The following is a 21036-nucleotide window of genomic DNA, read 5'->3' on the forward strand; positions in this document are numbered from 1 at the left end:
TTTAGATTTATTTATACTTTATTTCCCCAATGGTCTGTCTCCTTGAAAGGAAATATTATGCTGCTTTGTGTAAATTTCTTAGAAATATTTTACATACTCATATTCTTCCCTTGATTACTCTTTGTCTTCTCATATTGTAAACGTGCAGTAACTTAGTTCCTTTTCAGAAATATTAAAAAAGCCTCAGTGCATCCAAGGATTTATTGTAAAAATGAAATGAAGACAGATGTGTATACTAAGGTACAATGTTTAAAATTTTATAATGAATATTTTGAAGGTTTAATTTTTTTTTAATGGCTTATTGGCAGTATGGTACACCCATTAAATTCCCCTAGTCATTAGACAGGTGAAAAACAGTCTCAGCTGGAGTTTTGCTTATCTGAGAGTATGAGATGAAGCTCCAGATGGACTTATGGTGGAGTGCATGTCTCTAAGCATGTCTGATGTTATAGATTCAAGAGCACTGCACGGCTGTAAGACTTCTATTATTTACCAAACATACACATTTATTTCTCACTACCAATAATGAAATTCAGAAAAAATACTGAGCTGTGTCTTTTGGAAGCAGATCTAGTTTTTAGCCTTTTGGTGTTCAGCAGTGTTTAGAACTCCTATTTCATTTCACTTCATAAGCGCACCATGGATTGCTTCTGTATAAAATTTTATTGTCTTGGATATCAGTTGCCCATGCAGCATGCTGGTCAAAATTTGAAGTCTTCCAGATTGAAGTCCAATGATTTTGATGTGGCTTCCTTTTGTGGAAAATAATTGTCTTTCCTAGACCTTTTGGCCTTTTGATTCTGTGAAAGACATTATTGAAAAAAGCCTGGAAAATAAACCAGAATTCTTTTAACTTAAACTAGATTTTTTTAAACCTTAGAACCAAAGCAAAAGTTTTGTATGTTGGTTTTTGTTGGTTTGTTTGGGTTTTTTTTGTTTGTTTGTTTTTTCTTTTTTAACTGCAGAATTTGTTCCCCAGTCTCATTTTCCTTGGACACTGGACACTGTGGGCACCTGCTTGATTCACGAAACATCTTAGCATTTGAGACTTCAGCTATCATGTAGACTTTCTTGGGCAAAGCTCCTGTTTGGTTCTGGTAGAATTTTGATCCAAACTTTGATCCAACATTTAATTACAAATCTGATATAGTATGAAGCCGATCCAGAGTTCTTGTTTTTACACATCAAGAATTGAGGGGAAATATGACTAGAAAATAAGCCAAGTTCTAGGGTCAAATAAGTGATGCCTGACTACATGTGTGTATTTAATGCATGGTCTTTCTCATGTATTTTGCAACTGCTTTTTTTTTTTTGTTCTGAATAGCTACAAGAGAGAGATTACCTATTTAAAACAAAACTATTTACCCTTTTTGTTGGTGGAAAAATCAACTCTTTTTTACATTCTGGGGTGCACTGATTTCCAAAGTTCTTAGCTGTATTTCCTCACAGATGTCAAAGTATTGCATTTCTCATATTTCTGTGCTGTGAGCCCTCAAATACTGTAATTTTGGGAACATCCAGTCTGGTCAAAGGTTTGGATCCATCATCATCTCTAGTCCTCTGTTTAGGAAACTGCTGAACTTCAAGATACATTTGTGTGCCTCTGTGTGTATTTATTTGTCATGTATATATGTGTATGTGCGTGTCTGCATATATTTATTTTTTCAGCTTTGCAGGTTTTGCTAGGTGTCAGAAATGAATGGGATGGCACTATGGAGTCTGAAATCACAGAAATCGGCAAGAAAAGATATGCTGTGTTTCAAAGTCTTACAACCAAATACTATAGTCAAGCAGAAGAAAATTTTATCATTGAAATGTATCTTAAAGTCCTTTGCATCTCAGGTGCCCTTTTTTTCTCTAATAAAAAAGGCAATTATCACCTTTTGGTGGCTTATCTTCAAAACAGTTATTGTAAAGATCCAAGTCCTGTTTTATCTGCATGGGAAGACCCAAGGAAATAAATTGCAAGGCAATAGTGAAATCCATCTGGATAATTCGTTGCAATGGGATGTTTCAGTTAAAAGAGGACGTTCTACTCATGAACTTGAGGTAGAGAGATATTCTTCTGGGTCTTTTTCACTGGAGTACTTTTAAGTAATGGCAAATGATCACTAACACTAACACACAAATGTGTTTAGGGGCAGAGTGATTCTGGAAGACCTGACAACGGCTCAGTTAATGCACTTCACAACTATTCACAACTTGAGTGCACACGCAGAAGCAAGTGTGGCAGCAAGATGAATGCAAACCAAAAAAACTGTTTTGTCATGAGATGACTGAGAAGCACTTGTTGAACCATGTAATGATAATTTGAAAATATTTTTAGCTGAAGTAATGCTGCTATTTCATTACTTGTAGACACCTAATGTACATTGCTAGACAACATTTAGGCAGTAACTAGATATGTATAAAAACACTTATAAATTTTCCACCAGGTTCATTATGTGCTTATCACATATATCATTTTCTTTGAGAAGTTTTCATTATTACTGTTATTAACTGTATTTATGAAAGTCTTATCCAGTCAGAAAGCATAAACATCACTATATTATTCTGCAGAACTGCACACCCCATGAATGAAAAATCTAGAGTAAGCAGGTGATTATAGGAAGGTGTCATAAAATATAGGATGAATATTTGAAGTAAGTAATATACGTGTAAGTCAGAGCTGGCTTACAAATTAATTTCAGTAAGAGTGTAAGGCAGAATCAGTGAATGCTGTTGACAATGGAAAATTTTTGAAGATCTTTTCTGAGAGGATGGAAAGAAGAGAAATGAATATGAGGTCACGAGAGAGAAAAAAAGAGGGAATTTAGATAGTCAAACCTTAGCTTTTCTGTGGAATTAAATTCCTAAACTGACTGCTAAAAGTTGTCTTGTTTACATCATAAATATCTTTACTTGAAAGTTCTTTGCAGGCTTCCTGACAGAGTGAAATTTATCAAAGAAGGGATGAGGGCTTTGTGAAGTGATAACAATTGAATTGAGGACTACGTTTTGCAACTCTGCCCTCTTTGTGCTCTTCAATGATATGCGGCACAGAACCTGACTCTTGGTACATTCGTGAAACCTGGTATAAGTTTGTCAATTGAGAGTTTAATAGATACAGAGGTCACGTTTCCTCTGCAGTATGTGTTGGCATCTTTGTAATCATGAAAGTCTTCTTAACAGCCAAAGATATTTGCTACTAGACCAAAGGAGCCCTTTTTTTCTGAAAAGCACCAAGAGCAGTATTCCTTGAAAAAGGCTAAAAGAATTATATATTAGGTTGAAGAAAATAAAGGACAAATATCTTCCATGTGAGTTTGACTCCTGGATTATAAATCACCCCATTCCTGACACTTGCATACTATCTTCCCTTTTTTGTAAATGTAATTTTAATTTCATATTCATAAACAAAAAAATAAGGTTATGACGTTCCTGCTACTATTTTGTCTTTTGATGGATGAAATGTTCAGCAATATCAGTATGGTACAAATCTTTTGGTTAGGATGCTTACACTTTTGATGGACTGAGATTTAGAAATTTCTGTTGAGAAATAAATTGCCAGAGACCTTTAAGCCCAGGCTGGAAAAGCAGGAGTGGCTGCCTTGATTCTTGCTGGAATGAGTAGATGGGTGATGATGGCCTCTCAGGGTGCTTTCTAGCCCCACAGTTCTCTTGAGAAATGAAAAATAATGCCTGTTCCTAAGTTAATTAACTAAAATCAGCAGGAGTCAGCTCAACTGGTGATGTGAATCTGCATATTGATCCATATGCAGATAAGTCAATAGCCAGAAAGCAAGTAGGACGTTATTGGTTGTGTTAAAATCTCAAGTGTTCTGAATACAGCTAGAGAAATACTGCTATAAATACTTAATGTCTTAATTCAGATTTGTTCCTTAGCAATCATCTCCTCTTGCTCCAAAATGCAGCAGCTTAAGTTATGTTTAATAATTAAAATTTTAGAATTTATGGTTAAGTTCTGCTTTTCTTCTAAAATAATAGCTACAGCTTTGTCAGTGGCGTCTTTTATTGAATTATTTTAAAACAGATTTTTTTTCCCTTACAAAAACCCACTGTAGATATGAGAAAATTGAAGTCAGATTTAGATCTTAGTAAATTGCCCTTGATATATACCATTGTAATGCACATCAGGAACCAGCCCATATACAAGAGAACAGTAATAGCCACTGCATTGATGTAACCAAGCCGAGATAAAGCTCCAGGACACTGGAGAAATGCCAATTTTCTGAAAAATAAAATGTTTCTTTCAAAATGATGTATGAATTTTCATAGTAAGCAAACATACAAAACATTACCTTCTCCATCTTAGAGTAATGGAAAGGATGAGGAGATAATGAAAATACAGAGGTTTCATAGCAACCCAGGCAGAAATTTTATTTTCTTTCTTATGTTTTCACAGTTCCTCATCAACGTTAGCTTCAAGTACTGTCAGCCTCTGCAGGAATCTAATGCAATAAGAGTAAAGGGTCAAAAAGTACTTTTGTTTAGAGTTTTGTATCTACCTGAAACTAAAAGAAGATTGGATTGTTGCTATGAGTCACACTTTGAGAAAGTTGTGCAGAACTTGATAGGAAAACAGCTTTTGGATGTGATAGGTAGCAAAAGTTACCTGATTTACAAAGCATGCGTGCTTAGCTGGAAGCTGGTGTTTCCAATTATGCGTTTTTATTCCATGTACTTCCAAACAGAATTACACAGAAGTCAATGACTACATTTGGGAATACCTTTGACTTTTTAGAGGAATTTGGCTCAGTGTTTTGTTGTAATTGATCTGTTCATTGACACATTACTTGGGAATGTCATCTAGGGGTCTTCATTGCAACACAAAGCATTAAATCCTTTGTGAGCATGATTTGAAAATTAGTGGAAGCCCTTCTATTACTGAGCAGATTTTAGCTCAGACTGCTGCATAGCCATGAAAGATCCAGTTAAGAGTGAGGGTTTGTCTCAAATGTTCTCTCCATATGCTGTTGCCAGCTATTCTCAGCAATGCATGACATGGCTGCATTTAGGCATGCTGCATCCCTAAAGTATGCAAATGTTCTTTATCCACTTGAAGAAAGGTGATCATCAACACCTCTGTATCTGCAGTCTTAGAGAAAGCAAACCTAAATCTTAGAATTGCTCAGTTCCAGTCTAGGCAAATGGAGAATGTTGCTGCACTTGTGGGTCTGCATAAGCAGTTGTATTCTCTAGAATGACAGAATCTTATAAAGTAATTTTTAAAAAAGTCAGTTCACTTGGATTCATGGACAATAACCTCAGTATTTAAGGACATTTTTTTTGACAAAAAAACGTATCAGAAATTTTTTTGGTTGTGCTAAATACTACAGGTACTACACATTGAAGGTTTCCCTCTAGAAGGAATAATTGCTCAAAACACTAGAAATTCATGTGTTCTGATCTCCTCATCCCGTTACCAGATACAATTCAAGTAGATGGAATTGTCTGTACCAGATCTTTATATAAGCTTAATATAATGGTATGGGTGCTTCAAAGAACAAATGTTTGGCAAATAGATATGAACTAATTTTAATGCTAGAACCTCGAGTCTGATAATTTCTCACCAAGCCATTTATCTGTAGGGTTTTCAAGGACTTAGAACAATACTTTTATTTTAGTGGAAATGTCTTTCTCAAGGAATTTTACACTGAAATATCAAAAAAGTCTTTGGAGTTTAAGTATTAAAGGAATTCTAATCTATCAAAGTATTTTAGGGATTTTTTTCCCCTTTTATATCATCCTTGAGTACCGTTTTTTGCAACAAGTTATGATTAAAAGTTGTAGAAGTTAATAGAAATTACACATTACTCAGAAGTAGACAAAGAGGCCCTGCTGTCTGCGGCCTCTTTCCCATGAGCTTGTGAGCTTTATCCCCAGTTCCTTTGCTGGAGACCAACACCACCTGAGTGGTTAAATGTCTGCAGTAAGCATCTTTAATGCACTGAACAGATGTGTATAATAATCACTTAATGTTTTGCTAGGTTTTACAATGGAACAGGTATGGTTACTGCTCCTGCTGACGATTAAAGTGCTTTCAGTGACTGCTCAGTTCAATGGATACAACTGTGATGCTAACCTCCATAGCAGGTTTCCTGGTAAGCGTTTAATAGACTTTTTTTTAATGGCTTCTTTATTGTCTTGGTTCAAAGCAGTGTTTATTTTTAAATAAAGAGCTTTGTATCTGTCTAAAGCCTGGGGGTAGGACTCCACTCTAGGTGAGTGTTAACTATCTTGGTGAAAATCAGCTTTCTCATATTGCCCTTTACTTTCTTCTTAATTGCACAGTGGGTCAGCCTAATACTAATGCATACAATTCCACTCCCATCAGTGGGGTTAGACTTGCTTTTGCCAGAGCTTTATCCTGTCCAAGACATTCACCAGAAGTCACATTGTTTGAAATGTTCTCTATGGATTTAAGACTTTGAAATGTCTAAATGTGTTTTCTGTCATGGTGGGTTTTTTTCCTTTTGTTTTTGTTTTTGTTTTTTTTTTTTTTTTTTCTGTGTAAGAGAATATAATTATGTCCTTTCAGTGAAATAAAGAAATATATCTCTCTTTTTGAGCAAAATTAACCTGATGGCAAAACTGAGTACCTCTACCTCACTTCAACATTAAGTGTTCGGTTAGGGACAGGTGAAGCAATGGGATATGTCTATGTATGATGTATATTCTTGCCTCTAAGTAAATGGGAATTAACTAATTTTGGGAACATTGGATGTTCAGAGCAGTTAATACAATGAGAAATAGAAATGAAATGTCAGCCTTAGTGATGTGCTTCAGGGTTTACTCAACTAAAGCATCCTTTTAGTCTCTATTACATTGCTTATCCTTCTTGCTTCAAGTAGTATTTTGGGCAAAATAACAACAACAACAACAACAATAATAATAATAATAAGGCTGTGAGTAGTGTGTCTCACATCTTGTTTTTCTGAGATCACAATTGAATTGAATAGTTTATTAATGAACTCTCAGTATAGTATTGTGCTGTAATACCTTTTGTGTTTTTGCTTTCTGAATAGAATAATAATAGTTTGGTGTTTGTTTTAGTTTTTTTTTTTTCAGGAAGGGTCAACTCTTTTATTAAACTTAAGTTTAAACTTAAGTGTGTTTGTTTCCTTTCATGCCACCACATTACTAGGTGCTTTATTGACATGAAGACCAGCAGTGGGTTGATCTTTTTCCACTTAATATGAATATGAAGAACTGAGAAATAAGATATGAAAAGAAGATCAAATATATTGTCTCCATTCCTGAGAAAATCAGAGTTCAACTGAGTATTCCACAAGCTACTTAATAATCCCCTTCTTAGAGATAAGTTTTACAGGCTTGCCTCAAACATATTGGTGAATTGTGCCCACCTGCCTCTGATCTACCCCTTCAGTTATTTTATGTGATTGTGGGGTTGGTTTTGTCATTATTTCAGGCTTCTTGAGGGGATTGCAACTGCTACAGGAAAGTTTAGGTTCCTCTTTCCATGTTGTAAAATTTTTCTCTGGTCATTTTCTGCATCAGCCCTATGCCAGCATTTATTTGCAATTTGATACCTGTGAATTGAATTCATCTCTTATTATGGGTATTTTTAGAGGCTTCTTGCAGTTCTGCCTCATAAAAAGGGTCATATCAGATTCTATGTCTGCCAAATCTCAATGACTTGGGAAAAATCTGTTTAGGTTACAAGAATACAAGTTGGGGTTTTTTTTCTTGTTTTTGGTTTTTGTTTTCCTCCCCTAAACCACTCCTCACTGTCCATAGGAACTCAGAGCAGAGTTCTGCTTTTTATTGTTGTCATCTAGGGCACTAAAGAGTCAAAAGTTGGAATTTAATCAACAGTCTTAGTGCTGACTTGAAGAGCTGGGAAAGAAAAACTTTTTCTGTTAGTCATGCATTTTGAGATGCAGGTTAAAACCAGAAAACACTTTTGTCCCAAATTTGGTAGGTATTATGTTCAATATGCAGGAGGGTCTGCTATGTAATGGGCTGGTGCTAGTGGAGCTGGAGCTCATTGTTCTGAGTTTAAGAACCCCAGAAGACAGGTGGGAGAGCCTCTGCAGGGAGAAGGGCCTCACTCTTCCTATGCTTGCTTCCCCAGTGCTTGGTTCAGACTGTGGCTTTGAGGGAGTTCCTTCAGGGCCTTCAGAGTCCAAATGCAGGGGAAGAGGTGGGAGAGATAAAAAAGAAGAATGCTTTACAACAAGTGTCTCCTCAGGCTGCGATACTACCCACAGAACCTTGTTATGGATTTACTTTCTTCCTGTTCCTTATTTGTTCCGCACATGGCATCTTCATTTCTGTCCGCGGGAATTCCAACAGTGGGGCAAGAATGGTGTTCAGATATAGGAAAAGTCATTGGGTTTTGAAGTTGTCTTCTCTTTTTCTTTAAATGTTGTTAAGAACAGAAGTTTTTTTCAGCAAAGAGGAGAAACTAAGCCATCCTAAAGGATCCATGGAGCTTATCCATTTTTCATTTGTTTGTGCTTTTAATCATTCATTGCTTAGGTGACTTCTTGCATAGGAATGCCTCTGCACAAATAGGATGACAATCAGACAGGACTTTTGTTTCTGCAGTTTGCAGGTTTGTTTTAGAGAGTAGATATTCAAGAGTCAGTAGGAATGAAGAAAAAAATACCCCCATATTTGGTAGATAAAAAATTCAGTGTTTTTTTTTATACCAAAAGCTAGATGTGTTCTAGAGAATATATAATAAGGTTACATCTTGCCATCCTTTAGAGAGTTTACCTGGAGAAAAACACTACAGTTCTGCAGTGCAGTACAGCATAGCTTTTAGAAGGCTTTTGGGCAATCATAGCAGTCTGTTTTTACCCTGGAAATGCAGTTCTGATTCAGGTAGCTCTTGTTGTAAGTACATACTGAGAACTTAGCAGAAGCTAAGGAAATGTTGCAGCTTTTTCACATGCACTATGCATTTTAATTCAATATCAAAGCAGTGATTTGATCAAACAGGCGGCAAATACAGAGAATCTGTTTTTGAACTGTAAGTGTCCTTTCCTGCTGCTTCTGGTGGAATGTCTTTTATCAATAGTGTTCTGTGGCAAACTCTTGTCCTCTGAAAGTTTTTTTGTTGCCTGATCTGCAGTGTGTCTTGGCAATGTGTGGAAAGGTACTGGAGCAGAATCTGGCAGTGGAACTCCCAGCATTTGGCTCATCATTATGTCTCTGTCCTTAATTCAAGATGGTAGCATCTATGTACCTCTTGAACTTTCCTGTGTTGATTGTGTCACATCCATGACAACTGTTGACTATAAGTAGCTTGTGTGATTTGAGTCAGAAAGAAACCAAGTCAGAAACAAACCTATATGGAAACTGTGACAGAGGTCATTATATTTAGGACTTCATCAGCTGAGTGATGTAACCTTCAAGCCTTCTCTTCTCTCTTACTCAGAAAACCAGAAGCTTTTAATGCAGAAATGCTAATGCTTCTTTTGGTTTGGTTGATTTTTAAATATATATGGGAATAATATTTACTTTTCTAAATTGACAAGAAATGAGTTAAATCTTTAGCATCTAACGAGGCATTAGATCTGTTTTTGCCTGGTTTCAGATTAATTTCTGAACAAAAAATGTTTTATTTTCAGAACAGGCTAATTTGGCAGTAATACTTCTTTGTGTAGAATGTGGCAGAAAAGATTCAGTCTGGAAAGGTTGTTTATCCTTCTGTATCACACAAAAGTTGTTTTTGTACTGTATGGTCTCATTTCCCGTGGTGTCAAATGATAATTTTGCAAGTAATGGTAACTTAATTGGTGGAGTTAATATCTTACTTTTTCAAAAGGCTCAAAGTGAGTTATAAAATCAACTGAGCTACTTTATATTGAATACTGCAATTTATTACAATCTGACTGCTTGTGTATTTGTCCAAGTAAGCATGAATGCATACTTTGCCATTTGCCTTTTTGTACTGGTCCCTCTACCTAGTATACTCATTGAATGGATCATAAAAGTCCTGGAGTGGAAACCAAGGCATGCTGCTTCTTGATCTTTGTATATTATATTAATCATGTTATGATCATGTACAAACCAGGAGAATTTCATACCAAATCACTTCAACTCCTGTCTTCAGTACCTTTCTACCCAAATTTACACCCAGTGATTAACATTTATCATGGCATTAACTCAGGCCTGTTATTTCCTGCACTTGATTATTTTGACTTTAAAGCCACCATTAAAGCTGTCTAAATTAAACTGCTTAAGCCCCTGTACCATGGGGGAAGAACTAGTTCATTGTAATGGAGATTTCATTTCCTCTCTGTTGTGACAATGCAGTGAAACAATTCATTTCAGCAGACTTAATGGTATAGTATTGACTGAAGTTGTTCTGCAATTTTTAATAGCACTTAATCTTTAGGCAGGTGTAATAAATTAGTTGTTCTGTAGAGGAGTAATATTGGTGTTTAGTACAATGCAGTATGTCTTTTTGTAAAACCCTAGTGGAAAACACCAGAACAGCACTCCAGTCATCTATGGGCAAAGAAGACCTTTAAGAAAAGCCATACTCTTGCCTGTATCCTAATATGCTGCTTTTCTCATTCACCATGTAAATCTTCAGAACTTTTGAATAAAAGGTCGACCTCACCCAAGATGATTTTTGCTGTTCAAAAATAGATCTGTTTTTACAATTGCTGCTGTTGTATTGTCATCATGTACAGAATGACTGCGAGATGCTTTTGAATATTGATCATTGTCTTTCAAGACCCAACTGATTTTTCATTAAGGCTAAAGTTGATGGTTCTTAAAACAAACAGACAGACAAACGAACCACTCCCCCCCCAACAATAAACCCCCCCCAACCTGACAGAGTTCATAATAAACTACTTTGATACACTGTTCATGGTACTTCAAAGTCTGCATGTCCTGAGACTGTGATCTCATATAAAATGGACTCCAGAAAACCTCAGACAAATGTAGCCAACTTCCATGCTGGAGTGGGCTGGAAGGCAGAGCTTGACCTCCCAAATTTCCCAAAATCCCTGGAAATTTCTGTTCCAGAAGGAGGCTGTTTAATGAGACTTCAAATATTTAATCACTTGCTGTTTTCTATTCTATTGTAGTGCTTCTGTTTATGAATGTGCTACTAAAAGATTTGCTGGCAGATTTTAGAATAATGATTTTGTTACATGGTAGACTATGTTGTTTTGTTGCTTTTCTTTGTTTTTAATTAGTGAAGTTGTAGAGTCAAATCTGTTCTTCAGAATAATGCAGTTCTGACCTTCATATTCTCATATTTTGCTGTGACTGAGGTCTGAAAATTTATTTGATTGGAAACTGCAATACCAGATAAATTACTACTATAGTTATATGGTGATTAGCTGAAATCTTATGATGTCTTTCCCTGTATTTTTCTTGCAGCTGAACGAGATATCAATGTCTTCTGTGGAGTACAGACAATTACTATGAAGATAAATTTTTGCACAGTTCTTTTCTCTGGTTATTCTGAGACAGATCTGGCACTGAATGGGAAACATGGGGATGCCCACTGCAGGGGTTTTATCAATAACAACACTTTTCCAGCAGTGGTCATTTTCATCATCAATCTGAGTACTTTGGAATCTTGTGGAAACACTTTAGTGGTAAGACAAAGTCCAAGGGAATTTGTACCACTCCCCTTTATGCATAGAATTGAGTGCCTGTCGACAGCATTGGGTATTTTATAGATAATGTTTACTTTGTCTTACCCAGTTCGCAATATATTGCATACATCGAAGAAAACCAGAGAAAGTTGGTATTTTATAATCCTGATTACTAATAAGAAAATATATTGGGACATATATTTGTTCACTGATTAGACAGTATAATTTTAATTTAATTTTTTTTCAGTGGAAAAATGAGATTTTTTCAAGGCATTTTTAACAATTTTTCTGAACATGCCCTAGATTTTGCAGAAGTAGAGAAGTGTACAGCTTGTGTGTATTATATTGACCAAGCAATAATGACTTGTGTTAAAGTACCTATGAATAACTTTAAAAAAACAACTGTAGAAATGTATTAAGACTTTTATCAGGAATTCATACTTGCACTTGATGCCTGTCAGTTTTTATAACAAGCCCCCTGTTTTGTTGCTAATAATTATGCTGAAAATAAGCTGAAAAGTTTGATATGCTCTGTGACCTCTTTGCCTTACACTGAGTTTTCTTTTTCAAGAAAAAAACAGTTCAGCAAGTTCAAGATTCTATTTTCCCATTTTTCTTGAAAAACTGTAACACCTCCATGACTCCTGAACTTGCTATTTGATTGCTATTTGTTTAAAAAAACAAAACATACAAAGCGCCAGACTCGTAAGTCCAAATAATTGGAGCTCACCATGAAGTTCCCCACAAAGCTGCACAGGATACAAAGACCAAGTAGCATCTGCTAAAAATATAAACACAAATTTCCCAGATCCTCTCTCTATTTATGCATGCTGTGCCCCAAACAAAGATGATAAAGGAGCAAGGAGCAGTACAATCTCATGCATTTCTTGGCAGTGTTTCACAGCAAAGATCTTCAAACTAATTTTCAATAAAAGTAAAGGACAGTCAACACTTCCAGCAGAACTTGGATATAACTTCGGTCTGTCTGTAATACAGCAGGTTCAACTTTTTATTTTATGAGTCTGGGGTGGTGAGGAAGCTAAACAGACCTGTATTTGGCTATATTAACTTAGCACTATAGCCAATAGTTTTTAGGCAAAATACAGATCCAGAAAATTTGTTTTTCAACACTTTTTGTGCCATTTAACAAATTACTCAGTATGCTACTGGCAAAGTGCATGGCTGCTTCTGTCTTTTACATGTATTTTCTGTAGAGAAAGAATTCAAAAATGTCCTGTGCTACTTACTGCAAAATGGTACAACTCATATGCACCTCAAGATGATTCTTCCATAATGAAATTACCTTTTAAAAAACTGTGTATTCTAAAGCTGTTGAAAACATCTACTAATATAGTTATACAAAAGAAATGCTACACTGTAAGTCCAGTACCATGTTAATTGGCCTTGTTGAGTTATGTGCCATCTGAGACAGCAAATCCCTCCTTATTTCAAACTACTCCCTTATTCAAATCTGTAGCTACAGAAAAAGTGGGGCTGGGCTGCTACCAGAAGGAAAGTGCCCTTCAGTTTTCCTAACAGCCACAAGTTATTGCTGGCTTTGCACATTCTCTGAGCCTGAACAAAAATAGCCTGTGCCCATGGCATGAATTTAGGTCACATTGGCATTAAGCTTGTATTACTTTTCAGCTCTGTAATTTATGACAGTTTATAAATTGTAATTTAAATTTAGAAATATATAATGTAAACAAAATCACAGGCTCAGAGTTTAGCTGTTGTGTTTGTATCTGTTTATAAAGTACACTGGTTTTGATGTGTCAAAACCAAAGCACAACAGTGAAAGAATATTGTTTCTGTGAATGAAATTGTTTGTGTCTTGGTTTTATTATTGGATATGGAAGCTCATTTTCAGTTAATATTTTTTAAATGTAATAGCACAGTTCCTTCAATTTTTCTGAGTAAGTCATGTGAATTTATTAGGATTGCTAAGATAAAAAGTAGCTACCAAAAATACACTTCCAGGATTCATAATTATTTTATGTTGTTCAAATCTGTTTTAAGAACAGGGGTATATCTTGTGAACTGTATATACATGATTTCAGAGAGATGAAAAACATAGGGAAAATTTTATTAAATTAAATTAAGGTTGAATGATTTACTGAAAATATTTCTGCATAAATTATGAGCTAAAGCATCAGTGTCCGTAGTATCTTTGGTTCCACAAGTTACTTTTGGATAATAGTAATTTTCTGTCTCCCTCAATAGGTATCCTCAGCTCGAGGTATCAATGCTTATGGAAATACCTCAGTGGTACAGATAGGTAATGTTTCAGGCTATATTGATACACCAGACCCACCAACGATCATCAGCTATTTACCTGGGCTTCTGTACAAGTTTAGCTGTAGCTACCCACTGGAGTACTTGGTTAACAATACCCAGCTTGCTTCGTAAGTGTGCTTTTTCATTTGTGTGTGTTTCATTCCCATGTTTGTGTAAGCATGGACCTGTGCATGCCATAGCAGTATTGTCACCATAGCAATTTTTAGCAGTTCAAGAGTAAAGGGAAAGGTAAAAACACCAAAGAATTCTGTGGCATCATTATATGAGATAACATAGTTTATGAAGAGCTGTGGTAATTAAGAGACCCTTAGATAATGTAAAACTTCCCTTAAAATTCAGATGTTCTGAAGTAAAATGGCAGTAGCAAAAAAAGAAAATTATTCTTGAAATAGTTTGTAGGCATGTAAATATAGAATGTTAGAGAAAATATTTGCATGAGTAAACCTTGTACATTATGGAAAGTGAGTTCCTTTATGTCACTTTGCTTCTCTGCTAATTATTTTTCTGATTTGTGCTTCCAGTAGCATCCATTATTTTCTGCATATTTGAGAATGTCAGTATTTCCACTATAAATTCCTGTTTCTGAAGTTTATAACCCAAATGCATAAATTAACTCCTTGTGATATGACTCATTGGGTTTTTTAATGATAAAATCCACTGAAGTATGCAAACACAAAAATAAGGTATCTTTCTTCATGATGGCTTTTGGTTTCTGGTTCTGTTGTAGGTCATCAGCTGCTATTTCTGTAAGAGAGAACAATGGTACATTTATCAGCACTTTGAATTTGTTGCTTTACAATGTGAGTATAAAGCACAGTAGTATGACTTGGACTAAATTAATCTCTGCACTATGTGGGTACAAGCTGAATTAGCAGAAAAAAGTATAGACTCCTCTTCATTATTTGCTATTTCCTTCCCACTCCTCCCATGAAGCAGGCCTTTCTTCCAGGCATCTTTTATTTTTGAATTCCCTTTTTGTTTGCAGGTACCTGCTGCCTTGTATTTACATGTATGGTCTTTGAGGTCAATTACAGTCTCTTTGTCCTGTATTTATACAGTTCCTCAATTTACAGCCTTGGTTTTCAGGTTGTGGCATCACGTGACTAATCAATTTTTGTAGTAATAACGGTCATACACTGGAGTGCATGTTTGTGTTTGCATTTATTGTGTTCTCGGTGTGTGTATGTGTATAAGTACATGATACTTAAACAGAGAGTACTGTGCAGTATTCTGTAAAACTGTTCTACACCTATTCCCTTGGCAATAAACTGCAGCATTTTGGCTGGGGTGTATTTTTGTTCAAGCCTCATCAGAATGTTTTGATCATCTGTAATTGTAGTGAGGGATGTTGAATTTCTTCCAAATCTATAGCCCACTGCATATGTTGCCTTATGTTGTGGACTTTAAAGATTTTGAGGTTTAATAATTATAACAGTTTTCATCCAACACTTCTTCCTTATGTTTTAGATAAATTAACTTGAATATGCATTTACTGTAAAAGCTTTTACCATGCAAAAATGGTTGGTGACCATAAAACAAGAAAAATGTACAGACCTCTACTTAACATTAATCCCTGAAATTACATTTTTGTGTTGATTAAAATTTTTACTCATACATTTTAAATACCTGATTTAAATATCAATTTTTCAATCCATCAAGCATCATTTTGTAAATTATGAATCTGATTTTTTTACATTATTATTCATGCCATCATGCTGCTGAGTTATAATTCATGCAACTGATTTAAAAGTCAATGCTTTATGCTTTGAACATAATGAGCTATAAATATTGCAACAAGATATTTTTCAGTGGCATGCTATAAAAATCATGTTTATTTGAAAATGCAGAGCTCCAAATAACAACCTATAATCTATTAAAATGAAGATTATACTTCTCTCATTTAAAAATAAACCTGTGATCAAAAAGATGGGGCAGAGTGAGGGTAGGCAAATTTCTTAGTCAGGCCAAGCATTGGCCACCACATATTTGCTGCCTTTTAGGGTCCAGTTCAGAAAATAATCAGGACTAAATGCTAGTGATGCTCATTTCGAGCACATTTTTATCTCACATACCAAATGCCAAGATTTGCTTTCATCCTCCCTACTCCAGTAAGCTTTCAAGTTTACCATGAACAGGAGGGTCTTACCATTCTTATTTCAGTCATATTACTCACCCTGGTGAGTAGCACTGTCATAAATAGTATTGCTAATCCCAACAGATTCAAACAGTGGATATGCTCTTCTGCTTCACATCCTGGGGCTAGATAAACAGATGGGCAGCTTGTGCATTGCCTGCATTTTGCCCAGTTCTTCAAAGACATGATGTCTGGTGGGCTCAGTTGATCCCTTTTAGAAGTCCTGGTTTCAGGAGGGGCCTCAAGACTTGTGTCCAGTCTTGGTATTGGTGAGGGGGTGTGTGCAGATTCATCTGTTGACTGCAAGCAGACCTTCTTTCAAACTTGTAGTGTTATTTCTTAACATTGACTGTTCATCTTCTCAGCTCACAAGGTGTTGTTTGCCTTTACTTTATGATGTCATTTACACGTCATTGTTAGGAAAGACAAGAGGTCCCATTATGATAGAGTTTAACAGCAAAATGTTAAATGGGCTTTCACAGAGCCTAAATGGCTATATGCTTTCATGCCTTGCAAATATCTGTCTAAATGAATAAAAAATAGTCTTTAAGAATAAAAGAACAACTATGAGATGTAATAGTGAGGGTCTTGCACTTTTTAATCAGTTGCAAAATTAATCTGAAAGAAGGTAAACCTACCTGATTTCACTTGAATACATCTCCAAGGACTTGCTCTGTGTGTGTCTTAGGTAGTCTTTCTGTGCATGAGTACCTCCCAAGGCCACTGATGCTTCAGAGATTGGATATTGGCTATGCTGTGAATTTTAGCATTGTTGCTTTTGAAAAAAAATCTTTTGAGCTTTGTACTTAAAGCTTCCAGTTGCTGTCAACTGCTGCTTGCCGTGGTCTTGCTTGCCACACTGAACCCGGTCTAAATTCTGTTTAACAAATTTTTTTAATGCACATTGAGTATTTTGACCTCTCACAAGAGGTCTCAAGATGCTGAGTTCCTGTGCTATTGACATTAGCATATTTGACATAGGTGACATTACCAGTAAGTGCATTTTGATATCTGGATTAGCATCTGTCACACCGATCTGTTTCAAGGCTTTCTTGCTAAAGTGACATTAATGGTTCAGACTTTGAACAAGAAACTAATAAAACAGCTATATCTATGTGGTAATATATGGGGAATTCACAACTTTTGTGTTAAATACAGCTTTCTTGAAACAGCTCTTTTGAAATATTAGAATTTAAATGAAATTATTTATTACTTCAACAAACCAACTTCCATAGAAACTGCATTTTACATAACAGAATGTGTCTGTTCTCCAAGACTATAGCTTAGAGATACATAAAACCTGGTGGCATTGTTACCTCCACTAGTTCAAATAACCTTAACAACATTTCCTGGGAAAGGGAAATGTGACAATGCAGTTCGTCCTTTAGGAAACTGCAATAGCGGCTACATTTGCCTGTAGGCCCTGGGAGACTTACAGAAGTGTCAATGAATGATACCTTTTCTTTAATCACTGGTCCAACCACTTCACTAAATCATATACAGATTCTTCCAAATAGTTTCATAGAACGAGGCCTGTCAAGTGTTTTTCATCTTTTATAGAAAAACTTGTAGGCAAATGCTCTGGTACTGCATTTTGCTTCTTCCTTTACTGAGGACAAGGTAAGCAATCATCCTACAGAAAAAGGTCAGAAAAAATAGATGTGAGTTCAGTCTGTGGATGTGGGTGGATTGTTACAGTGGAATTTCTGTTATAATGAGGCTGTAACCGTTTGTTTTTCAGGATTCCACCTACAGCCAGCAGCTCCTTATTCCAAGTACTGGTCTACCTTTGAAAACCAAAATATATGCAGCCGTAAGAGCAACCAACCTTGATGGCAGGTAGCATAAAGGATGTTATTTCTTGTCTTGCTTGCCCTTCAGCTTAGTGTTGGAAATTTTTCTGTTTTAGAAGCATCTGTCTTTCCTCATAGAAAAATGTATGTGAGAGTAATTGTTGGTGCTTGATGATCACAGCTCTCAGCTGGAGGGTATCGGATTCTTGATGGTGAATGTGCATTTTCCTGAGGTTCTCATTATGAAAGTTTTCCTGAATTATACTTTAAATTCTATATTGGTTTTATTTAATAAAAGGCCTCTATATGGTCAAGTGAGAAAATCCAGAGCTTTTCAAAGAGGATTTATCTTCATTTCTAATCCTATGTGGCCATCACTTGTGAGAGGAGGTGTACAACATGTATTGCTATGGTGGTTGACTTGCATGCATAAAACCAAATTGCTTGATTTATACTATTCTGCTGGTATGCTGCGCTGTTCAATTTTCTATGCCATGTGAAGAAAAAGGATGACTCATATGTGGCCTTCTAAATACAGGAATTCAGGGTCAATGTAACAGCCTGCATTATCTGTTTATATGCTTTCCTCTACTGTCTTTTACTTACCTCACTTACTCTCCACCCCTACTCTTCTGTTGCCAATTCACTTCATCTATCACTTTACTCCCCGTGCAGGTGGAATGTTTTGATGGACTACTGTTACACCACTCCTTCTGGTAATCCCAGTGACGATCTTCGATACGATCTTTTTTTCAGGTAGGTTCTGTGTAAACCCAGTATTTTGTTGGTCCTTCCTTAGAAAAAAGTTACAAATCTCTGCAATAGTGATGTCCTAAACTGGATGAAAAGTTTAGGCATTATTAGCAGGGAGGACCAAGGGCTAGGCTTATAGATAACATGTCAGAACTTCATCTTGTGTGTGAACATAAACATAGAAACAAGTGCAAATTCATATGAATTATGAAGGTAGAAAAGCATATATCCAAAATAGCTCTACTAGAGATAACATAAGCACTCAAATTGAATGGCTAAACTGGCCTTTATTTCACCAAAGGTAAATGTGGTGAATGACAGTGATATAAAACATCATAGACTCCAGATCAGGGAAGTAGTTAAGCAAATGATTAAATATAAATAGATTCTCCTGCTTCTACTCCCAGTAATAACATTTATTTGAATTGGAACTCTGAAAAACATCTTGGCAGTATTTCAGATTAAATTTTATCCATGGCTGTTAGTGGAGAGTTACTGACTTCATTTGGAGTTGTCTGTCTATACTGGTTAGCATAGCTGACTGTTTTTTGCTTCAGGTCTCAAGTTTCTTTGAGCACTGGACTTAAATGATACCTTGGTTATAACTGTGGTGTTGCAAAACAAAATATAGTGGTTTTGTAGGGTGTGTTTCAGCACAGACTGAAGCCTAACAGGCAGATTGTGTCTGCCTGTGTTTTACTGTGTTCTTTTCCAAGAAACTAAAGCACTGAACTTGCTGCTTAGGTTATCTTATTCTCATCTAAAAGCTTCAAAATACTAATAGAGCTGCTTATCCTAGTTTTACTCTTCTCTACAAAAACCAGCTGCGACAAGGACCCACAGACAACAATAATTGAAAATGGAAAGAGTCAAATGGGCCGCTTTTCCTTTGAGGTGTTTCGCTTTGTGAAACACAAGAACCAGAAGATGTCAACAGTCTTCCTTCACTGCGTGACAAAGCTGTGCAGAGCAGATGACTGTCCCTTTCTTGTGCCAGTAAGTTTTAGTGGACAGAAGGTGTTGTTAATTATCTGGATATAAAATAGGCACACTGGGGTTCTTGTGCATACAAATGCTATGGAAGTTTGGGTCACACAGAATGAAGAGGACTTGTAGAGACTGAAATAAGAATGTTTTTTGTCTGAAGGAATGTGGAAAAATCTAATGAAGAATATGAAATTTAATATTCTCATTGGGAGTTAAAATAATTCTAGACCTGCAAAGCACAGGTTGTTGAACACATGAGAAATTACCTTTTTGTCTTGTGGTCCTTAATTTTTAAAAGAAACAACTCTGAGACAGCTTTAGAGCTGATATTCTTAGTGTCACAGCAAAGTATCCATAATCACAGCAGATAAATGGAAATCCTTAGAATAGAATTTATGGAAAAATTAAAGGTATAGGAAGACCTGTTATACTGACAAGGAAAATTTGTATTAGTTTCCCATAATGAAAAAAACATACTATGCCCCATATAGTTCATTATCAACTCCCTTATAATTTGGAAACTACTGTTTCATTGAAGTTCATGAAGTTATGTCAATTCAAAATGATCTGATTGTAGGAGTGTCAGGAACGACAAATATATTTTGGAAATTGGAACATTTAAATAAATACATAAACACAGAATATTCCGTGATATCTTCAGAATGCAGCATTGCTTCCTATTGAATGACTTCCCATTTAAAATTTTTAAGTGCTATCAGTTCCACATAGTTCTGAAATTTTGCATGCTATTTTATATTTTTATGTTACATAATACATTTTGTATTCAATCTGTGTTCTGAGGTGTTTGGAGTTCTTTTGCAAGAGCTGAAATTAAAGAAATCCTCTCAGTTCAAGCATGCTTGAGTACCCAAGATTAAGGCAGATGATAGATTACAGTTGTTGAAGGTGGATTCCAGATGAGAGTGCTGGGGATTGTTTTAGTGTGAGTCTTTGCTATTTAGAACTCCAAATGCAGAAATTCTCACTTGAGAAACTTGCTGGGATAGGGATTGTCAAGCAAAACAGATTTGTTGGGGACAACTGTCTGTAAACACAGCTTTGGGAAATTAACTACTGAAAATTTAATATACTATAGGATGGATCCTGAACACAACAGCAATGTAGTTTTGTAAACAAAGTGAGGCAAAATACAATGGGAAGTCAGGCATTTATAAGATACCCTTCTAGGGAATATTGCAGCTGTTTTTATTGCAAAGTAATCTAATGCATACTAAGAAATAAAGTTGTAGTATTACTTATCAAAGAGTTTACATTAAAGCAGGAAGCACAAAATAACCATAATCTTATTCCACTCTGAATCTGTTTCTGTTTGACCATTCAGATTTGCAGTAACAGAGAAAGGAGAGATGCTGGTGGGAGAACAACTTGGAGCCCTCAGACCACACCTGGAAATGCTGTAATCTCTGCTGGCCCCATCATTACGAGGAGTGGTAGGACTGAATGATATTTTTCTATG

At 35.8% G+C, this 21036-nt stretch overlaps 1 protein-coding gene across 2 annotated transcripts in view; it reads left to right on the top strand.

The window, feature by feature from the left end:
* ZPLD1 (zona pellucida like domain containing 1) overlaps positions 1-21036 on the top strand; it is a 118499-nt gene that overhangs the window by 90171 nt on the left and 7292 nt on the right. For both annotated transcript variants that reach the window (XM_071572513.1, XM_071572509.1), the window contains 8 exons: positions 5991-6104; positions 11374-11594; positions 13818-13999; positions 14620-14692; positions 17768-17865; positions 18495-18575; positions 19397-19568; positions 20902-21010. In XM_071572513.1, the coding sequence (XP_071428614.1) occupies positions 5999-6104; positions 11374-11594; positions 13818-13999; positions 14620-14692; positions 17768-17865; positions 18495-18575; positions 19397-19568; positions 20902-21010 (1042 nt within the window). In that variant the 5' untranslated portion in view covers positions 5991-5998. The remainder of the gene's footprint in view (positions 1-5990; positions 6105-11373; positions 11595-13817; positions 14000-14619; positions 14693-17767; positions 17866-18494; positions 18576-19396; positions 19569-20901; positions 21011-21036) is intronic.

Source organism: Pithys albifrons, chromosome 1 (assembly GCF_047495875.1).
Source record: "Pithys albifrons albifrons isolate INPA30051 chromosome 1, PitAlb_v1, whole genome shotgun sequence".
In the NCBI taxonomy this organism is placed as follows: domain Eukaryota; kingdom Metazoa; phylum Chordata; class Aves; order Passeriformes; family Thamnophilidae; genus Pithys; species Pithys albifrons.